Source organism: Centroberyx affinis, unplaced genomic scaffold (assembly GCF_046629955.1).
Source record: "Centroberyx affinis isolate AG114_WGS23_722 - 3 ecotype Tasmania unplaced genomic scaffold, CSIRO-AGI_Caff_v1 ptg000112l_1, whole genome shotgun sequence".
Lineage (NCBI taxonomy): Eukaryota > Metazoa > Chordata > Actinopteri > Beryciformes > Berycidae > Centroberyx > Centroberyx affinis.
The window spans coordinates 840,452-865,537 of record NW_027278814.1 but is presented as its reverse complement, the minus strand read 5'-3'; the positions used below and the strand labels follow the sequence as shown (position 1 = coordinate 865,537).

Here is a 25,086-nt window from a genome sequence, read left to right as displayed (position 1 = left end):
TTTCTAACTTCCTCCGTTTGTGAAAAAACTTTTCATGAAATTGTTCATTGTTTGCTGTTGGGTAAGAGGTTCAAATATTTTTTGTTATTTTTTCATACTTTTTTCCTTTTTATTCACTTTTGTAAATGTTATAGCTGTCTTAAAAAGTAATATATAAGGCAGTGTTTTACAACTACAGAGAATGTTTACTTTTTGCCATTACAAATGTATATTTAATATGGAAAATATTCTCAAATAAAGTTTGAATAAAACTATCAAAGGTCATTGGTGCATTTTTCAGATTTTCTATTCCAGCAGAGTCCATTCAGTCATTCATCTCAGTATGTTTCTTGAAAGAATGTACAAAACCAAGCTTTCTGTCAGCAGTTATTTTTGGATTCTTCTGGCTCTCGTGGACGCTTACACCGGCTTAGAAGATCGTGCATCTCTCAGAAAAAAGCTTGGGTTTATAGATTTTTTTCAATATAACATACTGACACCTGTATGATTACACTGTGAGCGTTTAGTTTTGCAAAATTTGTATGATAGTTTTCAAAGACTGTTGCGTATGCCCCTAGGTTTCTACTGCAGTAGAGTAGGAGGGGCGGCTATGGTAGGGATCATGACGGAAAACATGTTATTTGGGCCCAGGGTTCAAAATACCGAACTATTCCTTTAACATACAGATCACTTTCTGTTGGGAACATTGGCATTATTTTGTACTTCCGGATGTCGCTGCTCTCATGAAAGTAAAGAACAAACTGATGTGTCCTTCAGTACAAGTGTTTTATTAGAAAACAAAATGCAACAGAGCAATAACCCAAACACAGCACAAGCAGGGCTCAGTGTGTGGTAAAAATTCCCCTTTGCAGACTGCCCTAGAGGATTAAAACATTCTCAGACCCATTATGTACAAAGCCATATAACGTCCTGGGAGAAAAAGAATGAACCATAGAAAATTAAAATGCCATACTTTTCAAATCTCAGGTGAAGACTAACAATGGTCTAAAGGGGAGTGAGAAAGTCAGAAAAAGATAAACATAAAGCAACATTACATTGGCCAAAGAAGACAATTCCCGATGTTTGTCGTGCTAACATTTCTTCTCTTCAGCACGTGACAGACTAGACAATCAAGTAGAAAAAGAGAAAGAAAAGAAACACAGGAGTAGAAGTTGGTATTGCTCTAAGGGGACATTTTCTCGATGCTCTGGCTCCTTCTGCGTTCATGTTTACCGCGGTCGTTACTGGACTCTCTCTGACGATGGCTCTTCTCTTTGCTATGACTACGTTTGTGAGAACGCTGTTCTCCATCTCGGTCCCTGTCCCTCTCCCTGCTGTGGCTGCGCTCCCTTTTCCTGCTCTTCTCCTCTCCTCCCTCTGTTCTACCGCTTTTGTGCCTCCTCTCCCTGCTTCTACTCCTGCTGGAGCGTTTGGCCTTCCTCTCCTCCCTGTGCCTCTCCCTGTCATCTTTGTGTCTCCTCTCGTCGGTCTCTCCCCTGCTCTTCTTATCCCTGGACCTCTCCCTGTCGCTGCCCCTGTCTTTGTGATGATCCCTGTCCTTCCTCCTGCTCTTGTCCTCACCCCATCCCTCTCTTTGTCTCTACGTTCGCTCCTTCGTTCCCGGCTGCCGCTGCGACTTCTTCGACGCTCTCGCCGGTCTTGATTCCTGTCTGCGCTGCGGGACCGCCGTCTCTCCCTGTCTCCTCGTTCCCCTCTCTCCCTCTCTCTGTCTCTATCTCTGTCCCGGTCCCTGCCCTCTCTCTCCTTCCTCTGCCGGTCACGCTCCCTCTCCAGCTCACGGTCAAAGCTGGGGCCGTGGCGGTCCCGTTCACGGTGGTGGCTCCTGCTCCTTGACCGTTTAGGGGATCTTCTGGGGCTTGGTGTCCGTCTGGGGCTCCTGGCAAAAAGGGTATTATTAGCTACAATTTACTAGAAAACTTAACAGTCTGAAAAGGTGTAGGTTGTATACAAGACCATCTGAGGATAAGAATCAGAATCATTTAATGCACTACCTGGAGCGGCGGCGTTCCCCTGGCCTCGCTGCCTCTGCCCCTGTGAACGTGGCTGCTGCCGCCGCCGCCGCCTCCTCCTCCTCCTGCGGCTCCTTCTGAGGAATCTTCCGAGGCCGGGCCTTCATCTGCTGGTCGATCATCTTCTGCACAGGCACTGGGATACGAGGGAACAGGGTGGAGAACCACTCCAACTTGGTCAGGAAGGAGCGCAGCATCTCTCCAATGGTCATCATACAGCCGCCTCCTGCCTTTACATCTAGCTCCTAGAGACAATGGGTGGGGAAGAGCCGTGCAAACATAATTAGCACACACAGGCAAGGCAAACCTATTTGCTTTTATAATCAATGCTTGCCTTAGATCAAAAAGTAATTTGTGATGACCAAGTACTGAACCTTCACCTCTGTTCATCTAGCTTAATCTCTCAAATATCAAATGTGCCTGGCTTTAATTCTGCTGATTCTAAATAGAGGAAAAGTATAAAAATGACAAAAAAAAAGTGTGCCTCATCTAAACTGTCTGGCGGTCCCAGGAGTCTGTATTTACAAAGTGAGCTCCACCAATCAAGCAAAAATTATTCATGTTTAAAACATTCAGTAAGATCTTTCCCCCTTTCCTCCACATCTTCAGTTTAAAATATATATAGCATATTCTCAAAGTGATTCCATCCTGTAATTTAAAACCAGAAATGAAGGAAGGGAGAGCAGTATCTAAGAACACTGAGACGCATCTTCATTGTGTCAAAGGGACAAGGAGAGAGAAGCCTTGGCTTCTTTCTTCAATCTCTCTTCAGCAAAATGAACTATTCAGGCCAGTATGTGGAAAAATAATTGCCCACAGTGTAAGCACAGAACGGAGCAGGTAGGTAAGTGCACACCAGTTGAACAGTAATCAACTTCATATGGTAGAGAACAGCCGCTTTGCACTCACACACGCAAACCAACAGTGCTGAGATACAATATCCAATTCACCTGCTGCACAATGGGCATCTAAAGAAAAGAACAGGGAAATTAACCAGTTGGGTAGGATGTCATAAGATCAGTTCAAATATATTGCAACAGAACATGAAAGAAGGCCTGGTTGCACAGCCTGGGAGTCAGATTATTTTTTATTATATATAAAGAAAACATAACAGGCTCATGTCACAAAATGTGAGATGTGTTATATTGTGTCTGTGGGCTGTGTACTGATGCTCCAATTGGCATTTATTTGAAATATTGTTTTGTGCAACAAGTCCTGATAAAATCTTGTGAAAAAAACAGAGGGCATGCCTTGAGATCACATTAGACTAAAAGATTTACTCTGAATCATATATACTTACCCTGATAATAACCAGCAGCACAGCAGTGAGCAAGTAACCTAGCTACTCAAGTTTAGAGGACAAAACTGGGGACAATTAAGCCAAATGAAGGCAAAGGTGAAAAATCAGCTATGAGCATCACAACGGGGGGGAAACGGGCAGATTGTAAACATGTGTCATGTGACTACTGCGTATTTACTGAAGAGAAAGAAACATTAAATTATTACCCGTGGTGACATACCTCCTCATCATCCAGGAAGCCATCATACCATTCCACCAAATCGGGGGGGGGCTGGGTGTATCTGTTTCAAAACAAAAAACAGCAAAAGACAGCACAATGTCAGCACCCCAATGAATGAACCGGTTTGCATGTGCCACTTATTTCAAATACGATAGCAGGAGCTTCCACTGTGATTCAAGACCTCTTCAAGTGACACTTTTTAATGAGCTTTTGAATAAAAGCTGGGATGCAACTTAGGAGGAAAGTGTCCCTAAACACATATAGACCTGCAGGAGGAGCAACTAAAACATTACAATTAAATTTTCCATTACTAAGTATAACATGGCCATTATCATCTGTTAATTTGTTAAGCTTTATTAAAATGTATTTGATATTTAAAGCCTTGCACTAAGATTATATTTTGCATAAAATGTTAATTTTTTGAACCTGCAGTAATGTGACATTCTGAAAACACTGACATCTTTTAAAATGGGCACGTAATTCAACCATTAAAACAAAGTGACCTTATCAACAACTGCAAAATAGCTGGTAAAGTACAAAATCTTTGCATTTCTCATGACAATCTACCCCCATCACAAAAGCATCATACCTTATGTACATGAAGCCAAGTGCTCTGATGTAGGGAGAGTCTGTGTGAGTGATCAGACCCATCACCTGTTTGCGGGTCAGCTTGAGGGTAAACAGTTTGTACAGAAGACAAAAAGCAGTCGACACAATACCACCAGTCCCGACTCCACGCACCTGACAAGGATGAAGACAAGATAATCATTTGTTAGCCACCTCACAAGCACATGAATTGCAGCTAGGCTGTAATTAATGGCAGACCATTTGTTGATGACAATACTTGAGGACCTCAGTGTCCTAATTACAGTTGAAATAGGCAATTTATCCCTACTTGGAAATTACACAAGTGATCTGGCCTTGGCTACCATACTTTGTTTTGAAAAATCAAGACAGGGCTTAAGATAGATAGTCATGTTTTTATGTGTTACTTGAAAGAGAAAAACGCGGGGAAGACAAAAAGCACGTACTTCTAACTTACCCCTCCGCACATTCCAGTTTGGCCCGCAGTCTTTCTGCTTCCTTTTTCCCATGGTTCAACGTGAGTCACCTGTGTGGACGGAGAGAGTCTCATTAGCTAGCTTGAGACATCTGGCTGCACGGCCCAACCACAATTGTCACTATCCACACCAAACAACGTGAAGACTGTTTATCTCCCTGACAACATCTTGCATAACTTTTGTGCTTTTTGTGAAATTATCAGACTATTGAGGGCGATCGCCAACCGAAATGCCAATCCATCGATAGCCTAAACCTCCTCTAACAACCTAGCGATCTCAAGCTACAAACAGGACGTTACTTCAAATAATGCTGGACAACTCAAATCTAAGTTAATTTCATTTAGCCATAGCTAACGTGCGATAACTCAGACTGTTTTATAATAGCCTTACTAACTTAAGCCAACCTTGTTAGGTTAAGCTAACATTAGCACTCATAAAATTGTGTGCTGTACTACGCAAATATCCCTACTCGTTGAATTCCTTTCCGATAATTAACGTTAGCTAACTACGGCTATCTGGTCACCATTACCGAATTAGCTTAGCTATTCACCGAATGCAGCCAACGTGCTAACAATTAGCTTGTTTTAGCATTTGGGTTGAGGTTAACGTTATCTAGCTAGCGTGTTAGCATTAGCCAAGAAGATATGTTACCTTGAAATAGATTTCGTCCACGACTTCATGGTAGGTTTTTAGTTCATACAGCTGAACTTTGAAATATGGAGAGGATAGCACATTGGTGAGAATCATAGGGTTTAGGTTCATAGTCTTTTCGTTACCCCATAGGGGCAATACATTTCCATGTTTTCCTGGTGCAGGCTTGCTAACGGCCTGTGCTTGTTGCTGGTTCCCGACGTTAGCCATAATGGCTGAATCCCACGCCGCTAACCTTAGTTTCCACAGTAAGTGTATTTTCGATTAGAACCCCATCAATATCCAATGTTAAATCTTCGATCGTTAACCGTTTCGGCGGTTTCTGAAGATGTGGAGGTAAATTAACGGCGACAACTTCCCGCCGTCGTTATAAAGTGCAGTAACGAAGTAGGACCGTCCACAACGGTGGTGCAGTGCACTAGCCGCTGCTGAACGTAACTTGAGCGTCATTCAACCGCAACAGCACGTAAACCTCACGTAAACTAACGTAAACCAACGTCAACTGCCGGGGCCAGTCATGTTCAGTCGTTTTGAAAACAAAAGCTGGCATTTACGTACATACGGTTTAAATTGTATTTGTCAACACAAAAAACAAATATATACCTGCAGCATATACCCTGCGAATGTATAATGAAACATAAAAATTTTAGTATATGTAAAAACAGCTAATAAATGCATTTGTCATTAATTATTAATTTTATTTGCTTTTCACACCGACATCCTCAGTGGAATTTTATTTTGAAAGGTACATGTGCTTTGCCTGCATAACCGGAAGTGATATTGTCAACTATTGCTGCTACTGTTCATGGAACAACTGGGTTACTGACATACATAACCGAAAGTCTCCACAATTTTCAAAAATTTCAAAACCCACTAAATTGTGGCCAACTCTTTTTTTTTTTCTTTTTTTTTTACAGTCTGTGGGCCACCTCCATCATTTGACCAGACTTTTAAACAAGTAGCCTAGCGTTTGGTCAAGGTTAGGAAACAATAGGATGCTGGGAATAGTGGTTGACCCAATACATCAAGGCCATAACAAGCAGCCACTGGCAGTCTGGTCCAGTGGTGTCTATTCATGTATGGAGGGCCAGGAGTATGCAGGTCTTCCTTCCAGCCAAACACTACACCAGCTGATTGCACCCATTAGCACACTTTCAAGCAGGAAGGGAGCAGCTAATTAGTGAAATCACCTGGTATAGTTGGAAGGAACACCTGTATACTCTTGGCCCAAGACAGTTCTGTGCAGCACAATGATAGACTGTGTTTACCTGAAGTGGGGGGAAATGTTTATTTCACTATGACAATTAGGCCTAGAGGAGTTTCTCACTGAGAATCATGCCTGCACCCATGTCTGCCAAAAGAGTACTTGAAATGCAGCACAAGAAAAAGAAAGAAAAAAGCGTTCTCCAGAATGCACTTTTTATTTACAGCATTGGCCTTTGTGTGATTAGAAATATGCAACAATCAACAGTCTTTCAACATCTGAGAACAATTCTGAACACCAATGACACATGGACTTCAACATCAGTGACTTGCCTGACTAAAAAACTTTTCTCCAAACAAGTTTATGGAATTCTCAATTGATTTGGTAGTGAATGAAGGCAAGGGATCACATACAACACAGGTCGAGAGCCAGCCTCGATCTTAGAATGTCACCGGGTTGGAACCACAACCCACTGAACCACAGCAGCACTCCTGCTAGAATATTTCTAGAATAAGTGTGGCTCAACTTTCATTTTCATTACAGAAACTGTTCTGTTTCAATACATTAACTATTGCTTATACACTGGATATAGGTTTGCACTGGTGAAAAATATAACTTTAACTACACAGTGTACTTTCGGTTTTAAAGATAAATGTAATCCTTTTCACTTTGAAAACAACAACAACCCCCCCCCCCCCACACACACACACACACACACAGGTGTGGTTTCCAAAACACAAAATAAAAAAAACAATATGGCACTTGACAGTATTTGACAGACTCAGATCTCTGTAGGCTATTTGATGTTTTTGTTCCTTGGCTGAAACATATTCATATTCTCATATTTTAAATGCAGCCAACTTCTGAGCTGTTTCTTGTTGTAAAAATAGGCATCTTATTTCTGTCCCCTGCCTCTTCAGACATTACAAACAGAGAACAGAGCTGTTTATCTGTATTGGGATTGAGATAACGACAAGCAAAGGTGCTCTACTCATTATAGCCGAGGGGATGGAACCTAAATTCCCACACTGATAAACTACAACCTTTTTTGTGTGTATTGGTCTGAAAGGACACACCCGCCTCTACCTGCCCTCACCTCTTCCTGACACCCACTCACACCCCCACCCACCTTAGTCACTCTCGCCTCTTCACTCATCACATCATCATAGTGAGCCAAGCAGTCTGGTGGTTGTCTGTGATTGTCCCCTAATATACTGTCCTTATATACTGTACATTTCTTGCATCGTGACTTGTCATTTCTCTCTGTTTTTAAGAGAACACCACCAGTGGAGGATGGTGATATTATTTCTATATTATTATTATTTCTATTATGTTCAACTCTTTAGTCATTAGTTTAAAGTCATAGGAAAAATGGTACCAGCACTTTCCCATCCTTTGTCAGCTGCAACTGTATCATACCCCATCTATTTTACTAAATAAATACTAACAAAACCATTTATGATACCAGCAAAATGGTGAAACAAAATGCAAACCTTCCAGACTAAAAGCATGTTGGATATTTTTTTAGGTACTTAATAATAATAATTTACAGAGATAAGTGGTGGAGACCTAACAGCTCAAATGTCAATGAGAGAGGGAGAGTGTGGAAAGGGAGAATTATGGTGCTATTCCCTTGGCTTAGGGCTTTCACTGAACACAAGGCATAACTGAAGAACAACAGAAACACATTCATATACTGATGATTTCAGTTACCAAGATGTTCCAGAAATGTGGCCTTCAACTCCACTTTCTGAACACCAGGGAGCTCTCCTGTTCCACAGACGCTGTAGGTCAGATGTAGAGTGATTGCGTAAGAGAGATGAGGCCTCCTGGAGCGATGTGGGAACAATTACTAATGGCACCTCCCCTGCCTCTCCAGCTCCCCTCTGTTTAACCCCCTATCACATCAGTGTATATGTGGCACCATTTCTGACGAACACATGCTTTCCAAAGCCTAGCGCTTGATCACCACCTGCTCATAGGCCCCAGCTGCAACCCTGAAAGAGAAGGCCACAATGTGTTACATGACAGGAGATGAGGGTGGTTATCTGATCTGGCTGTGCTGCATACATTTTTTTCTTACAATGAACACAATCTCCTATAATGAAAATATCACAGTGTGAAATTTTACATATTAAAGACGTACAACATAGAGACCAGCAATTTGGTTATTACAGTCAAAGATTCATTTTCAATATCACCATTTACCAGCAAAAAAAATTCAATTTTGCCTTTGAATAGAGATAGAAACATTTTATCACCATCAGATATTGGCAGTCCCCATATTTGTGGGAAACGCCTGCCGTATGGCACCCACGTTCCACAAGTTACATAATCACACCCACCTAGTGTGTTGGCTTCCCAGCGCTGTGCTCCCACCAGGACCAACAAACAAGCTGAGCCCCTCCTCTGTAGCAACACACACACACACACACACACACACACACACACAAATCACAAATTAGGATACCGTCAATCAATGTGTCTGGCTGTGAAAATGGCTCACACTTAGTTGCTAGGCAATCTAAAAATAAATGACTATTGACAGGGGCACTTTGTAGGGAGGCTGGGCAGACAGCAGACAAAAAGCTGTTGCACCCATGAATCTTGCATCTCTTGACAAAAATTTGCGGAGGTAGCTGAGAAGTACTAGCAGAAAATTTACTTCCATGCCAAAAGTTTGCAAGCTCAATCTCAGGAATGAGGGAGAGAGCTCCCATTACTCAACGGAAATGAACAACTGGTTTTCCTGTCCTCTAAATGAACTCCTGGGTAAAGGCCAGTGCAGTCTGACATGGCAGCAACATTGTGTGCTGAGCTAAGGAGCAGTGAGGTGAGGTTAAACTGTCCTTGTGTTATCCACACAAATGGAATGCAACATAATCTTTCTAATTGTTAATCAAATGAACTTAAGTATAGGTCCAAGCTAAAGTCCTTTCAATTGGATTCAAGCCCAAATTTACAAAGATTGCAATACAAGACCAAAATATCCCATTTTATTCGCAAGGGCTAGACACCCCAAGTTAAAGTCTGATTTAATAAGAAATGTATGCCTATCAGTGTAGTAGGCTATACAAAGTTGCCTATTATCTAAGTTTTGTGGGAGCAAGTGACATTGCAATCAAATACGAAAGGTGGCTTTTTAATTATGACAACTTACAAAATTTTTTAATCATAAACAACAGATTGTCATGAAATCATACTGACCCATGTTTGAATTGTATTAAGAGCCTTGGGTTAATTTTGCTTTGGGGATACTGAAGACTGTTTGAAAGGAATGGCCAGGAACCATCACCAAGTTTTGAAACCAGTAACGCCTTAAATCATCTGACCCTGTCAACAAACAAGTAGGCATTATTTTTTGTGTGATGTAATAATATTTATTTTTATAGTTAAGACATTTGGCCAATCTTAATTGGAAACAACCTTATATTGTTACATGCAGCCTATTTGCTACTTGCTTATGCATAGCCAGCAATGGTGTAATATCCTGAGCCAACCTTCAAAGTCCACCAAGTTAAGGACGAGGTGTACTCACCCTCGGCACTGGAGTCCAAGAAGCCATGGCTGAAATCCTGGCTCTGCAGGATTTTCTCTATGATGTCATCAGCATCCACTCTAGTGGCGTCAACTCTCTTCAGCTGATTCTCCATAGAGTTCTGCTTTACAGGATGTCTAATGGAAAAGCAGAAAGGTTAGGAGCTGGTACATTACAAAAAATGTGCTTCGTAAGAAACACCATAATAAAACAATACAATGAAAGGTGTGGGATATGGAAACATGGCAGTCTCCTGAGGTTCAAGTTTGTTTATAACAAGGTTTTAACACACTTTGCAAAGATTAAAAACAATTGTATAGAGATTCATGTAAAAAGAAAAAGGGAGAAGAGGTAAAGGAAATAAAACAATAGTTCTGTTTTGTCTACATTAAATAAGAGAAAATTGCTGGTCATTTCATGATATAAAGAGCTTGTATGGAATCTAAATGCATGTTTTACATTATTACGGTCTGTCCATATAATTTTTCAGTCACTATAAAGCAGTGCATATCTTCTATCATAGCCATCTGTGCCAAACAAAATATGTTAACTTTTGTGTTTTCTACATGACAGACATTATCTACACAAATTCCCATACAAATTACTAATACAGAACTCTGTCAGCAATGTTTTTTTCTTGTTGTGCATGCTAAATAGTAAATCTGTGACACCCACTGCTTATCCATGGCAGAAAAGTTGTATGTACATCATGCATCCCTGAAACTAACTGTTTGGCTCCCCTGCCAACGGCTGGTAAACTGGTGTATTGATTTAAACTTGCTCAGTCACTTATACAGTGGATCAAATTTGTAATTCAACATGAAGTGTAGTAGACTTCAACTGACAAGAGGCAAATACCAAAAACTGTATACATGAGGCATTCAAACGTTATCATCTCAAAAGTTACCGTCCAGCGCTAGCTCTGGGCGAGTGTTAATTTCTGACCCCGTGTGTGAGTGTGTGTATTACCTCGGAGTCCTGGCAGGGGTGGAGGGGCGTTCAGGTGCATACAGAGAGGTGGCAGAGACTGGGGGTGAGGACCTGCTCTCCCTCCCCCCCCTCTCCCCCTGCGGCTCGCTGGGCTCCAGAATGCTGCCGATGCCTGTGGAGGCAGAACCTCCTGACGGGTTTCTCTGGTGGCTCAGCTCAGTTAAACTGGACGACCGCGAGTGATTTGTGCTGTAACCTATGGGAAAGGAGAAAATAACACTATGTGACAGGTTATATTTATGACCTGTGTGATAATAATGTTGTCTTTCTTTGAAGAAAATTAGTAAGTGTGTGTGTGTGTGTGTGTGTGTGTGTGCGCGCGCCTGTGTGTACCTGAGATTTTTGACTGCTGACTAGCATAGCTGGATGTTCTAGAGTGACCATAGGCTACCAGCTCTTCTGGGACGGATGCAGACTTCCCTGGAGTCTCTAAGTGGAAGAAACAGAGCATCAGATCTAGTTATCACCCACGCAGTATGAAAACCCCTATCTGCAGGCTTCATGATCAAAACATAAGGAGAAGAATACATACACTTTTAAAAAGAAACAGCTATTCAGAGGCAATGTTGGTTCTTCAAAGTGATACCCTAGAGGATTCGTTTTTGCTTTCTTCATGACCCTTTCCTTTGAGAGGCTCTAGCAAAAATCTGTTTTGTTGAGATTCAATATAGGACCAGATTTTGTTTAAAAAAATGGTTATGTATAAACTGTTCATGGCTACTCATGGTACCTCAGGAAGAATGGTTCTTTGTAGAACCTTGTCATAACAATTTCTTTACAGAATCAAGTCAAGAAATATAATCAAAGGTGTGCCATCCTTGTGAGAAACAGTCTAGTCTAGTCATGTTTATTTATATAGCCCTTTATCATAAGCATGTCTCAAGGGGCTTAAAAAAAACCTGTCATACATCAACAGAAGAAGAAATGCATTGTTTTTTGATCATAGGGTTCACTGTATGTACATACCAGTGACAGAATGGGATATGTGCATGTCTCCTCCCTTTCTGTCCTCATGGAGACACTCTGCCTCGGCCTGTGGGAGTCCCAGGGTCATGGCTGTGGATGGGGGACTGCAAAGGGAAAACAATAAGCAGTGGACTTATTTAGCAGCAGACTATTCGTTGTATCATTGGGTGTTAAAGAGCTCCTTCAATAACTTTATCAACAATGTGGCTAACGGCTAAACTGCAAACATTTTAATACATCGTTAAGCAGACAATAAAGCCACAAGTCTCTTTTATCAAATTGGTTAATATACAGCATCTATAAGTGGAAATTGTCTACTAAAACCGAATGGCAATTTTAATTAGCAACATCCTGTGTGCTTTTCTGATATTTATAAGACAGGAAACCCCACTCTCCTGCATTTGAGTTGCTAGCTTAAACTGAAGAGAGTGGGTGGAAGGGGAGACAGAGTGACAGACAGTGAGAAAGAGTGCAGTAACGTCATCTGAGGCTTTCCACTGAGCACTACTGTCATCCCCAACACACAATGAGTAACACTCCGCGGGATGATTAGGATGATGACTAGGCGATCCTTTGGTTTACACTTTGGTTTAGGCATCTGCTAGGCAACGGAGTGTGTTTTACTGAGAGGGAGTGGAACGTGAATGAGTTTGGAGAAAGACTGCGTAAGGGGAGGAAAGTGAAGGCGTGGCCATACGCACATGGTCTAAGCTTTGCCAGGAGTGTGCTGTTGCATCATGTTTTTCCTCAAAATAATTACATTTAGGGCTGAGCTGATCCCATATCAGTCATGAGTCACAACTGAGGCCGGGCAGGTTAGTGCCTGGGTGTGACCTTATTAGCTCTCTGATAATATCACCTTTTCATCAACACAATGGCACTAGATGACACAAAAATCTTGATACTGTCAATGTCAATTAGCATCAGACAGTGGGGTGTGTTTCAGACAGTGGAGTTTGTTTCAGTGTTATGGCAGACAGGATGTGTGGAAGACAGTTTCCTATGTGGGTACAGGTCTAAGCAGATTGTGGCAAGATAGATGGAGACTATCGTACATGAAGCAAGTAGAATGTTGTGGTTGCACACTGCACAGTGTATAAAAAGTGTTAACAGGCAGAAGTCTAACCTTCCTTTGTTCTAAGTTTCACCACCACGGTTATATTTTAAATTCATAAAAGGTTCAGACTTTAAAACTGAGTAATAAAAAAGAATGGATGAATGAGGATGAGAATTAGTTCTTACGTTTTAAAACAGGGGTCCCCAGACATTAGCTGTGTGGTGATAACAACCTGTAACAGAGATGAGAAGAATAACAATGAGAGCTGTAGGCTACACAAGCTGTACCTGAGCACATGCCATTTTCCTTCAGGTGTTGCTATTTACTTTGTAATGTTAGGGGTTAGATTTTAGGAAATGTAGGGAAATGTAGGGTTAGATGTAACCTGATTCTAGGTCTGTGCCCCAGGAGGAGCCTCCACATGTTTTAAATTCACTTCCATGGCTCAGGCAGTTTATAGATCACAGGCTCAAACATGCCTTACATCACAAGTATACAGCCATTACATCCATGCCATGCATCCAACTTCCTGGTATCCATTTCCCTAGCTACAGAGTGTTTACTGCTACTGGTGAACTCACCAACTGGTTACTTGCTTGGGGGCAGCATAGTTGGGTAGCTAACAACGCTTCACTGTTTCCATGGCCTAGGTGGTATGCTTGCCCTGGTATGCTAAAAAGTATAATCTTCTTCTTGTATTCCTGTACTCTTCTATGTATTCTGTGACTTTAAATTGTGTATAGCCTACATGTCACAATAAATCATTTGACTGTACCAGGGCAGAGCCTTTGTGGTAGAGACTCCTTCTGCAAACATTTCCCGCAGCATTTAAAGGAGGATTGAAGAACTGTGTGGGAAGCCTCACCACCATACCTTGAGGATGGAGTTGTCCTGTCTGGTGTGCTTGGTGTCGTATCCCTCTAGGAGACACCGCCGTGTGGTGCTGCCTGACCCAGCAAACTCAGACAGGTTCAAGTCGGCAAAGCCCAGCTGCACAGGGTTACAAGAGATTGACCATGTTTGAACTATTTGGCCCTCAGTTCAAATTGATTAAGTATAGATTATACTGAGTCAGTAGTTGCTAGTTGCCTTTTTTACGCATGATCTCATGGCTGTCAAGTCAGCATTGATGATTTATTTTACATCAATCAATCAACAATTGAGTAACACCTGGCCAGTTCGGGTCATAAGGAACATACAGTACATGACCTAGATGGGAGCTGCAATACCTGAGAAGTCAGATAACCTAATTGTTGGGTTTGCTGGCCAGCTTATCTGTGAATGTTATTGTTTAACGTAGCAAAGGTTTTGATTTACCAATGTTTCAATCAGTAACCAAAGCCGGAAACTGGCAATAAAAACATTCTTGACTAACAGACTCACCTAACAAAGAAGGCCTGCAAGGGCACTTTGAGGCTGACTGTTATCATATTAACTTAATGATAAGAATGTTCTAATAGGCCTTTTGCACTTCAGTTACTGTGTACAAAGCAAATGCCAGCCTACAGACTTCAAAAAAGAAATATTACCTTTGCAAAAGTCTTTCCACCCTTCATTTCCTAAAATGACAAAACACCAAAATTAGTGAGCTTACGTTTTCCTGTTTCATTATTATCTCACACACTGTTTTCACCAAAGCTTCTGTTACTCCTAGTATCATAAACATTGTCTATAGAAATTACTTATCAACTGTGCTACAGTTTCAAATAATGAAATAGTGCGTTAGTGATTTTTTTTTTTTATGTAAACAGTTTCTTAGTCTAGCACATCCAAGCCCCAGCTGCATTGAATCTGCCATGGAAAAGTAGCTATTGCAATATGTATGCATGCTTGTAGTGTCAACAAAACAGAGCTTGCCAGCCATCAACATGTCCTACCGTACCTTACGCACAGACACCCGGCACACACAGGGGTCTAGTACACCTGTCCCAGCATTGGCACTCATCTTACACATGAAAGAGAATCTCTTCTTCCAGCGCACACAGTTAGCTTGCACTGGCTCCCTGTGAGAGAAACACATTGAAGGATACAGCTGAGCTACACAGACAAACCCAAACACACTGGCTTACGCAAACACTCAAAAAGCCCCATTTATCATGGTGCATGCCAGAGCTCTCCATTTGATGGAGTCAACTTCACATATTCACATATCTTGCTTAGCTATATTACACTCAAATTTCATCATTGGTTTGATAAAATTAACAGATAGTTTATGAATTATTATGAATATGAATGAACTGACTATAAGCCTGCAGGCTATTCTAGAGAGAAAAAGTTGTGGTTGGAGCAGGGTAAAAGTAAGAATAGTGTGTTTACATATTTGTAAATACAGGCAGTTACCATGGCAAAGTCATGTGAGGGAATACAACAACGGTTAGCGGTTGGATGTACTACAGCTGTGTGTCCGTTTTTCCAGAGTGACTCATTTAAGTACTAAAAGTAGTTACAATCATTGGCCAAAAGGGGATCAACTTCTGTAGCCTATGTATGCTCCTTGGCAATGGAAGGGGGGAATTCTGGGCTTGGTCACTTGACATTGTCATAACACATGAATAGGACTCACGGATCGATAAAATAAAACATAACATACAAATGAATGAGAAATAAAATTAACCTGGCACAAATTCCCACTAGTCCCACTACGGGCTATGGAAGCCATAACGATCCCAACAAGGATCGTTGGTCAATTTCGGCCCTCAGCTCTGACTGGCTGAGCCACGTTTGAAGTCACACCTGTGACCGCATAACAGTTAATTGAAATATTAATGCGCTAACCGAAAATCATCACTTTTATTAGGTACTCATGTGACGCTTAGCAACCAATTTATTTAGCAACTGTACAGGAACTGCATTGCTTGGTGGAAGAAAATCAACTATTTCATGCTTATCAATTAAACAAATATAGCTTCTTCACTGCTGCTTCGTGTCGTTTCTAACAACGCCTCTTGGCTCTTCTAAAATCACTGTAAATCACGACCTGTACTGGCTTATGGCATGCTTCATGACTTCTACTTCAATTGTCAGAGGTAATGGAGAGTTCCTAGCTTGGTAGTAACGTTAGCTAGTTAGGATACTTAACGCTAACTAGTTAGTTACTGTATTGTAAACTACATTGACATGCCAATGAATGCCTAGCTGTGGCCAGTAAAGAAGCAAAATAACCAAAAGATGCCCAACAGATGACCAAAGAAAACAGTATAATACTGAAAGGCTACATTATAACAAATATAAATGCCCAAAATCAGTTTCGCTGCATTAACTCTAACTGACTCGACTTAGCAAGCAGCGTGAACTAGCTAACGTTAGTTACTATAAATAGTACGGGTTCTTACCGAGAAGACACTTCGGCAAAGCCACCGTCTAGCAGCCTAACTTTACAGAATAAAACCCCGTTGACGAAAGGAACCGATGACAGATCGTCCAAGTCGAAGTCTACTTTGAATTTAAATTTCTTCTTCTTCATTAGAATGAAAGACATTGTATGTAGCCTAACGTGTGTGGCTGGCTCAGAAGAAAGTCTGAGTTGTCAATGTGACAGACAGCTGTGCACTTTCTCCGCTCCGTCTGTGCTCCGTCCCGTCAGCGGCTGCTCACTCAGCTGTTGCTGCCTTGTGTCGCTCCGCAGAAGATCCGAAGTTCAAACCGCTGCCCTTCCTCTGACGGCCCAAATACAACGTGACGTGAAGGAAACTCCCTCGTTTGATTGGGAGCTGCAGCTGCATATGAAAAAACAGGAATACTGCGGTCATGCATGTTCAAAAAACTAAACTAGTCAGTGTTAACATGAATTGAGATTAATATTTCACTACATACTATAGGGTTTCACACTTTAGGCATTCACAGCGCCTACAGCGAGTGTAGGCTACAATACAGTCCAATTCCTAGATTATAGGATATTATAATCTGGGTAAAACACACACACACACACACACACACACACACACACACACACGTACGCACAATAACGTATAAAAAACCTTACTTGAACGGACGGTTCGGGTCCTCAGTTCTGATTGGTTGAGTCGCGTTCGAAGCCGTTGTAAACTACCCTATAAACAAAACAAGCAGACATAAAAAAAACACACATAAGTCTAGTCCCACTGATGATTTTAATTAGCGCTTTAATATTTCAAGTGTTTAATACAGGTCTTTTGCAATGGCTTCAAACGTGCCTCAGCCAACTCAGCCCTGTTTATACCTACCTGATAAACTCACACCTGTGACCCATAACATGCACCAACCGAAATCACTGTTATTATTAGGCTAAAATAAGTTTCCAACATTACAAGCAACTAATAAGGAGTGAAAAACTCCCATAATTCCCTGACAATATTCCTGTGATCATAATGATCGTTTAAAAGAGAAGTGCGTGGAAAAAAAATAGAACTGAGTAGTGTATCACAGACCGTGACCTGTAGGAAATGTAAGACAAGCAAAGATTTTGATGACAACAGAAAAAACCCGGTTGCAAAATATGTAGCCTATTATTTATTTTTTTTATCTGTGGACTAAACTTTAGCTAAAACCGAAACTACAGGCCTAGTGTTGAATACATACATTTTATGTAGCCTAATCTTTGTTTATGTTATTGAATATCTTTGTAAATATGCATATGCTATTCAATGGTGACAACAGTCAATAAATTTGTAAACGTAACTTTCTCTCAAAGCAATAATAATTGTAGAAGTAATAATGATAATAATAATAATAATAATAATGATAATAATAATAATAATAATAGTAATAATAATTGCCCCAATAATCTGTCATATCAAATAATATGTAAGTAATAATCCATGGACAATGAATGAGACTAATTTTGTAAACTCGTTAAAGTCTTTATAAGTTCATTTTATACTATTATCATTTCAACCAGATCTCCCACCTTTACCATCTTTCCAATTCATTCTCTGCGTACATCTTGAAAATCTTCAAAATATTTGGTCAGTCCTTGTCGGATGGTCCCAGTCTTTTTCATGTGAAGGAGCTCAAACAGATCCACGTTGGACCACCACTAGTTGTCCCAAGAAACCGCATCTGTAAATATTTATGTTGTTAACTGTTAAATATGTAAATATGAATTGGTACAGAAGTATGTAACTTTCTACTGTAGGTGGGGGGAAACAATGGGAAAGGGGAAATGCGTTCACTTATTGCGCTGACGTCCATAGTGTAAGTAAACTGTTCCTCATTTTGCTGAGGGCCCCCTGGAGCCTCCTCAATGACCCCTGGGAGTCCCCGGACCTCAGTTTTAGGAACTACTGTCAGCGGCTACCTTCGTGTGAAATATAGCCTAATAACGCCATCTACTGTTCTTAAAAGGTATTGCGCTGCATGAAATGTGACTGTGTGTCTCAAGACATGTTACATCCTTTTCGATAAAGAGATTAGCCTACATTTCCTCTGCAGTAGAACATAGAACAAAGGGCAACTGATAGATGAAAGACTTTGCAGTTTCGACTCGGAACATAAGCAGGCATATGCTTTCGCTTCTGTTGCTGCAAAGCAAAGGCTATTTCGCCCTTTCCTTTTTTTCACCCTTTCCTGTTTTTCCGTAGAAAGCGAGTAGGCTACGCAGCGTTTGTTGCTCCGCCCTCGACCACTGCAGTTCCCCTGAAATCCCTCTGAATATCTCCTGCACGGGACTGGCTGCAACATAAACTAACGTGGAAACCTATCTTTACATGCGAACAGCGTACGAATGTCGATTGTTTTTGCAGGGCTTATGATCGCGTCTGGATATGGATAAATAACTTCCCCAAATTCTGGGCTACAGACCTGCTGCCACATCACTCTTACAATGTATCAGGCACTACGGACGATCTTACTATCAAATGCCCGGTGCTGGGATGCCGATAGTCAAAGGTCATACCAGGACCTGTTCGAGAGGCTCGACACCAACAAAGATGGGAAGGTGGATGTCGCTGAATTGAGAGCGGGCCTCAAAGCAATGGGCATATTCCGCCAGGGTGCTGCACAGGTAAAACCCAGGGCCACGGAGGTCCCACATGCAGCCGCAGCCAGGCCAGCTTCATGTCCCGACCTGCACATTTCACATAAATGCCTTCCGTGCTTGTTTCACTGTCTGTACGTGTGTGTCAGTATTGCACTTGCAATACCGAACGGGATAAATGAACTAAACGCATACTGTATGTCATCTCTCTACAGAAAATTGTGTCGTCTGGTGACAAAAACAAAGATGGGAGTCTTGACTTCAACGAGTTCACAAAATACCTGAAAGAGCATGAGAAGAAACTGCGGCTGACATTCAAGAGTCTGGATAGAAACAACGATGGTAGGCGCTGAGTGTGAAGCGTTTCAGGAGCTGTCACTGTGTAAAGATACTTGGCACACATCTGAACAGATAATGACACATGCCAGTAAACGTTTACAAAGCCATTCACTGTTTATATTGCAGCATATTTTCAATAGCTCTCTCCTTTTTTTCTACCAGGACGCATTGATGCCTCTGAGATCAAGCAGTCCCTGGCAGAGTTGGGCATGGACATATCCAGAGAAGATTCCCTGAAAATCCTGCAGAGGTTTGACCTAATTTCTGTCAGCTGTAACAATGTTTCTGTCTACCTCATGGTCAAAAGTATTGCTTTATGTGTTTTTTGAAAGCTTCATATGGCTCACAATATGCTAAGAATTGTGTAAGAAGTGTCAATCCATAGTTAAAGATGTTTCTGTGCATCTCTTCAGTATGGACATTGATGGCACCATGATGGTGGACTGGAATGAGTGGAGGGAACACTTCCTGTTTAACCCTGCACACAACCTGGATGACATCATACGCTACTGGAAACACTCCTCGGTATGGGACACACTCACATACTCACACACACTCAGACACTCACATGCTGTAGATGCAGAAACAAGCAACTGCAGTGGATTGCATTGATTTCAATATATGACCTAAGACTTTGTGTTCAGATATTGTGGATTTTCCCTGCAGTCAACAGTTTTGGCAGCAGCTTAACTGAAAGTACAATCTGTCTTAAGATAATTTGGGTCACAGCACTGCACTCCCATTCCCCCAGTTTACTCCTCCACATTGCCTTTCCTCTCCTCTCCTGTCCCTGTTGGTGTGCAGTTGCAGATATTATTGACTGGTTTGTTACTTCTTCTGCTGCACAAAGTGTTTGCTGGATCCTGAGCAAGACAATACATCTCTTGATGGACCATGCATACTGCACATTTGTGGTATCTTAGATGACAAAAGCAGATAGTATTGCATTCCAGTACGTTTATAAGGTTAGTGACAGCAATGCACATAACTAACTACATAAAACCCCTATGTTTCCTTAAATTGTTGCATTCAGACTTGCTACCACACACCACCAGATACCTTTAATGACTCAGGAACACTGAAACACTGAATAATGTGGTTTATCTGATACAGCTTAATCCAAGGGTTAGCACACAGTGATTATGATTTCACAAGCAGCACTAGCCAAAGGATAAGAAGCTCAGCTTGTTGTTCATTTCTACTTATCAGTAATAGTTTGCCATCTAGTGCACAGGGTTTTTGATACATTTCCTTATTGTATGTAATTTCCCTCATAGCACATGGTTTAATATATGTAAATTGCACAGGCATATTGAAACGAAATGTGTTACGTTGCTGATATGTTTGCTCTCTTGCTGAGACCTTTTGTCCAAGGTGTTAAAGTGTTGCCCTCTCCAGTGTACAGCTGGTGATTTGGCAAGTCTGAAAAAAAACTAGTTGCTGCATCAGTGTGACAATAGACCTCAAAAGGAGAAGTGCAGTGCAAAATAGGCTGGTGAACTGTATCATGTGTCATAACCACAGAAACAGATGGTATGCCACATGTATCTTACTGATAAAGACCTGTTTAATCAAAGGTGTATCTCTTAATGGCCTCAAGCAATAGCAGTTATGCTGTTGTTTGTTCAAACATACCAGTGTGCATAAATTAAAATCATGTGGAAGGGTCAATGTGCTTCTGTACTCACCAGGTGCTGGACCTAGGTGACAGTCTTGCCATCCCTGATGAATTCACAGAAGAGGAGAAGGCGTCAGGCGGCTGGTGGAAGCAGCTTGTTGCCGGGGCGATGGCCGGGGCCGTCTCCCGCACTGGAACTGCCCCTCTGGACAGGGTGAAAGTCTTCATGCAGGTGAATATTATGAAAGAAAACAGCTAACGGTACCCTTTCCCTTGTAGTCTACTTTCTCAAAAAGGAACGACTAAGTAGTAGACTGAAGTGCAACTTTATCTGTGTTGCAGGTTCACTCCTCTAAGTCCAACCGGATCAGCCTGGTAGGAGGCCTCAAGCAGATGATCAACGAGGGGGGTGTAACATCGCTGTGGAGAGGAAACGGAATTAATGTCTTAAAGATCGCACCCGAGACAGCAATCAAATTTATGTCCTACGAACAAGTAAGGGATAGTGCTTCCAAAGAGTTCGTTTTATACCGTAATATACTGTACATCTCAGGTAATTTATCACAGAGTTTTACAACAACAAAAATATTGGGGTTTAGATGATTTATTGTCATGCTGTTTGTGTGTCTTCTGTTGCAGTATAAGAAGCTGTTGGCGTCAGAGGGCAAGAAGGTGGAGACGCACCAGAGGTTTATGGCTGGCTCTCTGGCTGGGGCCACGGCACAGACAGCCATCTACCCCATGGAGGTGAGGCATCTGTTGGCATCACTGTCTCATCACACTGTCTCATTCATAGGGTGTATTTGAAGGAAACCAAGTGAGCTCTTTGAAAAATGCCTGAGCAAAAACACCCCAAAGATCCCAAGCATCCTTTCAACCAATTTCTTTTGTGCTTTTTTCTCTTTCAGGTATTGAAGACCAGATTGACCCTGAGGAAAACGGGCCAGTATTCGGGAATGTTCGATTGTGCCAAAAAGATCCTGAAGAATGAGGGTGTCAGGGCTTTCTACAAGGGCTACATTCCAAACTTACTGGGCATCATTCCCTATGCCGGGATAGACCTTGCTGTTTATGAGGTATGCAGACTTTGTGATATACAGTATGTAGCCGCGCCAGTGATATTTCACATTAGAGTGCACTTTGTTAAATTACAGCATTTGCATGCCTGATGGATAGACCAGTTCATTATGGATTGTGTGACTGCATCAAATTGATGATGGTGCTACTCTAATGCAGTTCTGTTTCTCCGTCCTCCCACCATCCCGCTCTCGTGTCTCAGAGTCTGAAGACGACCTGGTTGTCCTACTACGCCAAAGACTCGGCTAACCCGGGGATCCTGGTGCTGTTGGGCTGTGGCACCATCTCCAGTACCTGCGGCCAACTGGCCAGCTATCCACTCGCACTGATACGCACACGGATGCAGGCACAAGGTAAATACAGTCACATGACATTTGGCAACAGTGATGATGTTTACAGCTATGGAAGGCACAATAGTTACATGGTGTTACATTATTACACAGTGCATATTATGTCTTACTTGATTGTTATGTGCCGACAAAGCTACACTCGGCAAGGTTATTTTGTGTAAAAATACATATCTTATAAGCCTAAATAACGTAAGTGGGGCTGCAACAGAGAAGAGCGTCCCACTCCCCCTAACTGAGACCCCGTAGATTGGTCTTATTTGTCCCATTTGACCTATTTGCCCAAACACTGATATCACACTGCATGATTTCTGGGTATTTAATTTAAAATTTTTCACACAGTTGTCTCTCAATAGCATTTGGCGCTTTCAACGTGCTAAGTTGCCTAGTATAGCTTTAACATCCCACACAAAAAAGAGAAGAAGAAGAAGCGTGCTTCTAGATGCAACACTAACTCCCTAACTGATTTCTTTATCTCCAGCGTCTCTGGATGCATCAGACCAGCCCTCCATGAGCACACTGGTGAAGAAGATTGTGGCCAAAGATGGCTTTTTCGGACTCTACAGGGGCATCCTGCCAAACTTTATGAAAGTCATTCCTGCTGTCAGCATTAGCTATGTTGTTTACGAGTATATGAAGACCGGCTTGGGGATCTCCAAATGATACTGCAAGCAAAGTGAAAAGAAACATTTAGGTCTCAGATTTCAGAATTGTTTCCTGAAGTGACATCAAGGGAACACATGGACGCCAAACGTACCAGGCATGAATTCCACCAGTTGGCACCGAAGTTCAACAGGTGGAGGGTGTATGCCTAATAAATCAAAGGGTTGTCTTTCACTAACCCAAGCATTAATCATTTGTGGTAAGCATGCTGTGAACTTTAATTCTGATGCTATTGCTAAGCGAAACGCACTCCTCAGAGTAATGCACCGTCCAAAACAATACTTGACAAAGCCATTCGTGTACACAATACGTAAAAATGAGTAAAATAATACACACTGGGTCATAGAATTTCTGCTAATGTTCTTCCTTTTAAAACTGTGATGAAACCAACTCAGTCAAACTGTTACAGTGAGTTTGTTTACATGCACGCCGATATCCTAGTTTTATGTTTGCACATTTATACTGTACATCGTAGCCTGTTTACATCCCTGAGAAGCTCTTGCCCAAATTTTGAGAAACCTAAGTAAGATACCCGAGGCATACCAATATCATCCAGACACTGACACTGGTATACACTCCATCCCATTGGCTGATGGCATCTGTGGTTTGTGTAAACTAAGGAAATACTTGGAATTTCCTTTATAGAAAGATAGACTTTATCCCAGAGTTGGCGACAGATACACAGCAAAATCTCCAGTGTTAATTTAACTCTGAAAATGTAAAACATCCACACCCATTAGAGTTAATTTAATACTTTTACATGGTTTTAAACACTTTCCCCAGAGCCATATCTGTTTCATGAATGAACAAACAACTCTCCAAACAACAGTTGTCAACTCAAAATAAATTGACACTGAAAAATCAACACTTACTAACTCTGGTGTACTATGTGCATGCAAATATACTCAATATGTTGTGCAATATGAAAATCACTAATTCCACATTTTACATATTTGATAATTATTTAAATGTGCCTTATAGTCTCTTGCAGTGAAACTATTCTGTGACATCAACAGGAGATCTTAAGATTTTTTTTAATATTCTGTTTGCAATTATTATTTATGGGTTTAAATGTTGGTTGCCTATAACCAGTTAACCTTTTCAAGAAAACAGTCATGACTGGCAATAATCATTTCAGTGAAATACTTTGAGGGAGCTTGTATTTGTGTTGTCTCAGTTCTCATTTCAACACATCCACACACATGCACAAACACATCAAAGGAGAGAACAATCCTTTAGTGTGATAAATTAAAAAGGGATGCTGTGACGTTTTACATTTCATTACATTATTTCACATAGCCTTATGGGGGATGGTTTTTATATTAATCTAGTATTAAAGATGACAAACAATCAGCTTGTTAGTATTATAATACTGTTAGAGATCCCAAGACACTAAGCTGGGCTCAAGTTAGTAGTCGTTAGCCTGAACATGGAAACGTCACATAGATGTTTGAAGGCTTACTTGTGAACAGTGGTGTCAGCTCTTCTATGGGAGTGGAGATCACTGGGATTTCTCAATAGCTCCACCTAGAGGTCTGTAAGGTGGAATCACTTACTGGACTCTTTCATTTCTGCATGCAGAACCAACATTTGATGGTGGTGTTGATGTGTATCAGTGGAATGTAATGAAATAGAATCCTATAATGGATGAAGAAAAAAAATCATCCATAATAGGAGTCTGATTTCATGTTCATTCCTCCAATAATTAAAGTATTTTAGATGCATGGATTATCGGCCTGTTATTTTTTTATTTTAGGTTTACAATATTAATAAAATGAGCTGGATGGACTTGAAATGGTTATTATTTGATGAGAGAGACACTGTCAGGAGGAAGTAGATATGCAAGGTCCCAGCAGTAGAACCAAGATTGACGATTGTTTCGTCAGTTTTGTATTGCTGGTAATGAGTATCTTTTGTTGTCATATTAAACTCAAGTCCTTGCAATTAAAAGTCATTTAGTTTCATTATTCAAAGGGATCAAGACAATTATGACGATTCAGAAGACAGAAAAAAGGACATTCTCTAAGACTGAGAGGAAGACAAAAAAAAATGATGCTATGGCCAGTCTATGGATGTCAAGTCCCTTTTTAAAC

The 25,086-nt window shown here is 41.3% G+C and overlaps 3 protein-coding genes across 7 annotated transcripts; 1 reads left to right on the top strand and 2 right to left on the bottom strand.

The window, feature by feature from the left end:
* Positions 1-753: 753 nt before the first annotated feature.
* On the bottom strand, positions 754-5,645 carry LOC139650419 (pre-mRNA-splicing factor 38B-like). Its single transcript, XM_071527088.1, is given in 7 exon segments — positions 754-1,563; positions 1,566-1,876; positions 1,992-2,254; positions 3,530-3,590; positions 4,119-4,270; positions 4,572-4,640; positions 5,242-5,645. Coding segments are annotated over 7 exon segments (1,467 nt in total). The 5' UTR covers positions 5,452-5,645; the 3' UTR covers positions 754-1,162.
* A 1,528-nt stretch (positions 5,646-7,173) lies between these two features.
* Positions 7,174-16,589, bottom strand: LOC139650517 (EEIG family member 2-like). Of its 3 annotated transcripts, XM_071527226.1 has the most exons (12): positions 16,329-16,589; positions 14,879-14,999; positions 14,526-14,555; positions 13,870-13,986; positions 13,182-13,228; positions 11,940-12,043; positions 11,307-11,402; positions 10,995-11,169; positions 10,891-10,905; positions 9,984-10,120; positions 8,791-8,854; positions 7,174-8,442 (listed from the first exon to the last, which is right to left on the bottom strand). In XM_071527226.1, exons 1-12 carry the CDS (start codon positions 16,472-16,474, stop codon positions 8,400-8,402), a joined length of 1,095 nt encoding a protein of 364 aa, XP_071383327.1. In that variant the 5' UTR covers positions 16,475-16,589; the 3' UTR covers positions 7,174-8,399. The 3 variants fall into 3 exon arrangements, with proteins under 3 accessions (XP_071383327.1, XP_071383312.1, XP_071383320.1); XM_071527211.1 differs by lacking the exon at positions 10,891-10,905 and having other exon boundaries at positions 10,953-11,169; XM_071527219.1 differs by lacking the exon at positions 10,891-10,905.
* A 2,035-nt stretch (positions 16,590-18,624) lies between these two features.
* Positions 18,625-23,171, top strand: LOC139650203 (mitochondrial adenyl nucleotide antiporter SLC25A24-like). Of its 3 annotated transcripts, none has more exons than XM_071526812.1 (10): positions 18,625-18,976; positions 19,165-19,291; positions 19,451-19,538; positions 19,702-19,813; positions 20,980-21,138; positions 21,249-21,401; positions 21,546-21,653; positions 21,815-21,982; positions 22,186-22,336; positions 22,812-23,171. In XM_071526812.1, exons 1-10 carry the CDS (start codon positions 18,797-18,799, stop codon positions 22,991-22,993), a joined length of 1,428 nt encoding a protein of 475 aa, XP_071382913.1. In that variant the 5' UTR covers positions 18,625-18,796; the 3' UTR covers positions 22,994-23,171. The 3 variants fall into 3 exon arrangements, with proteins under 3 accessions (XP_071382913.1, XP_071382895.1, XP_071382903.1); XM_071526794.1 differs by having other exon boundaries at positions 19,451-19,561; positions 19,680-19,813; XM_071526802.1 differs by having other exon boundaries at positions 18,625-18,997.
* The last annotated feature ends 1,915 nt before the right edge of the window (positions 23,172-25,086 follow it).

Excerpts from the sequence above, each read along its gene's own strand:
- LOC139650517 (XM_071527211.1), bottom strand. The coding sequence starts at position 16,474 with ATGTCTTTCATTCTAATGAAGAAGAAGAAATTTAAATTCAAAGTAGAC. Across the intron at positions 15,000-16,328 it reads TTTGCCGAAGTGTCTTCTCG|GGAGCCAGTGCAAGCTAACT; the intron begins GTAAGAACCCGT and ends TTTCTCTCACAG. Across the intron at positions 14,556-14,878 it reads GCCGGGTGTCTGTGCGTAAG|GAAATGAAGGGTGGAAAGAC; the intron begins GTACGGTAGGAC and ends TTGTCATTTTAG.
- LOC139650203 (XM_071526794.1), top strand. The coding sequence starts at position 18,797 with ATGTATCAGGCACTACGGACGATCTTACTATCAAATGCCCGGTGCTGG. Across the intron at positions 19,292-19,450 it reads TCTGGATAGAAACAACGATG|GACGCATTGATGCCTCTGAG; the intron begins GTAGGCGCTGAG and ends TTTTTCTACCAG. Across the intron at positions 19,814-20,979 it reads GCTACTGGAAACACTCCTCG|GTGCTGGACCTAGGTGACAG; the intron begins GTATGGGACACA and ends TGTACTCACCAG.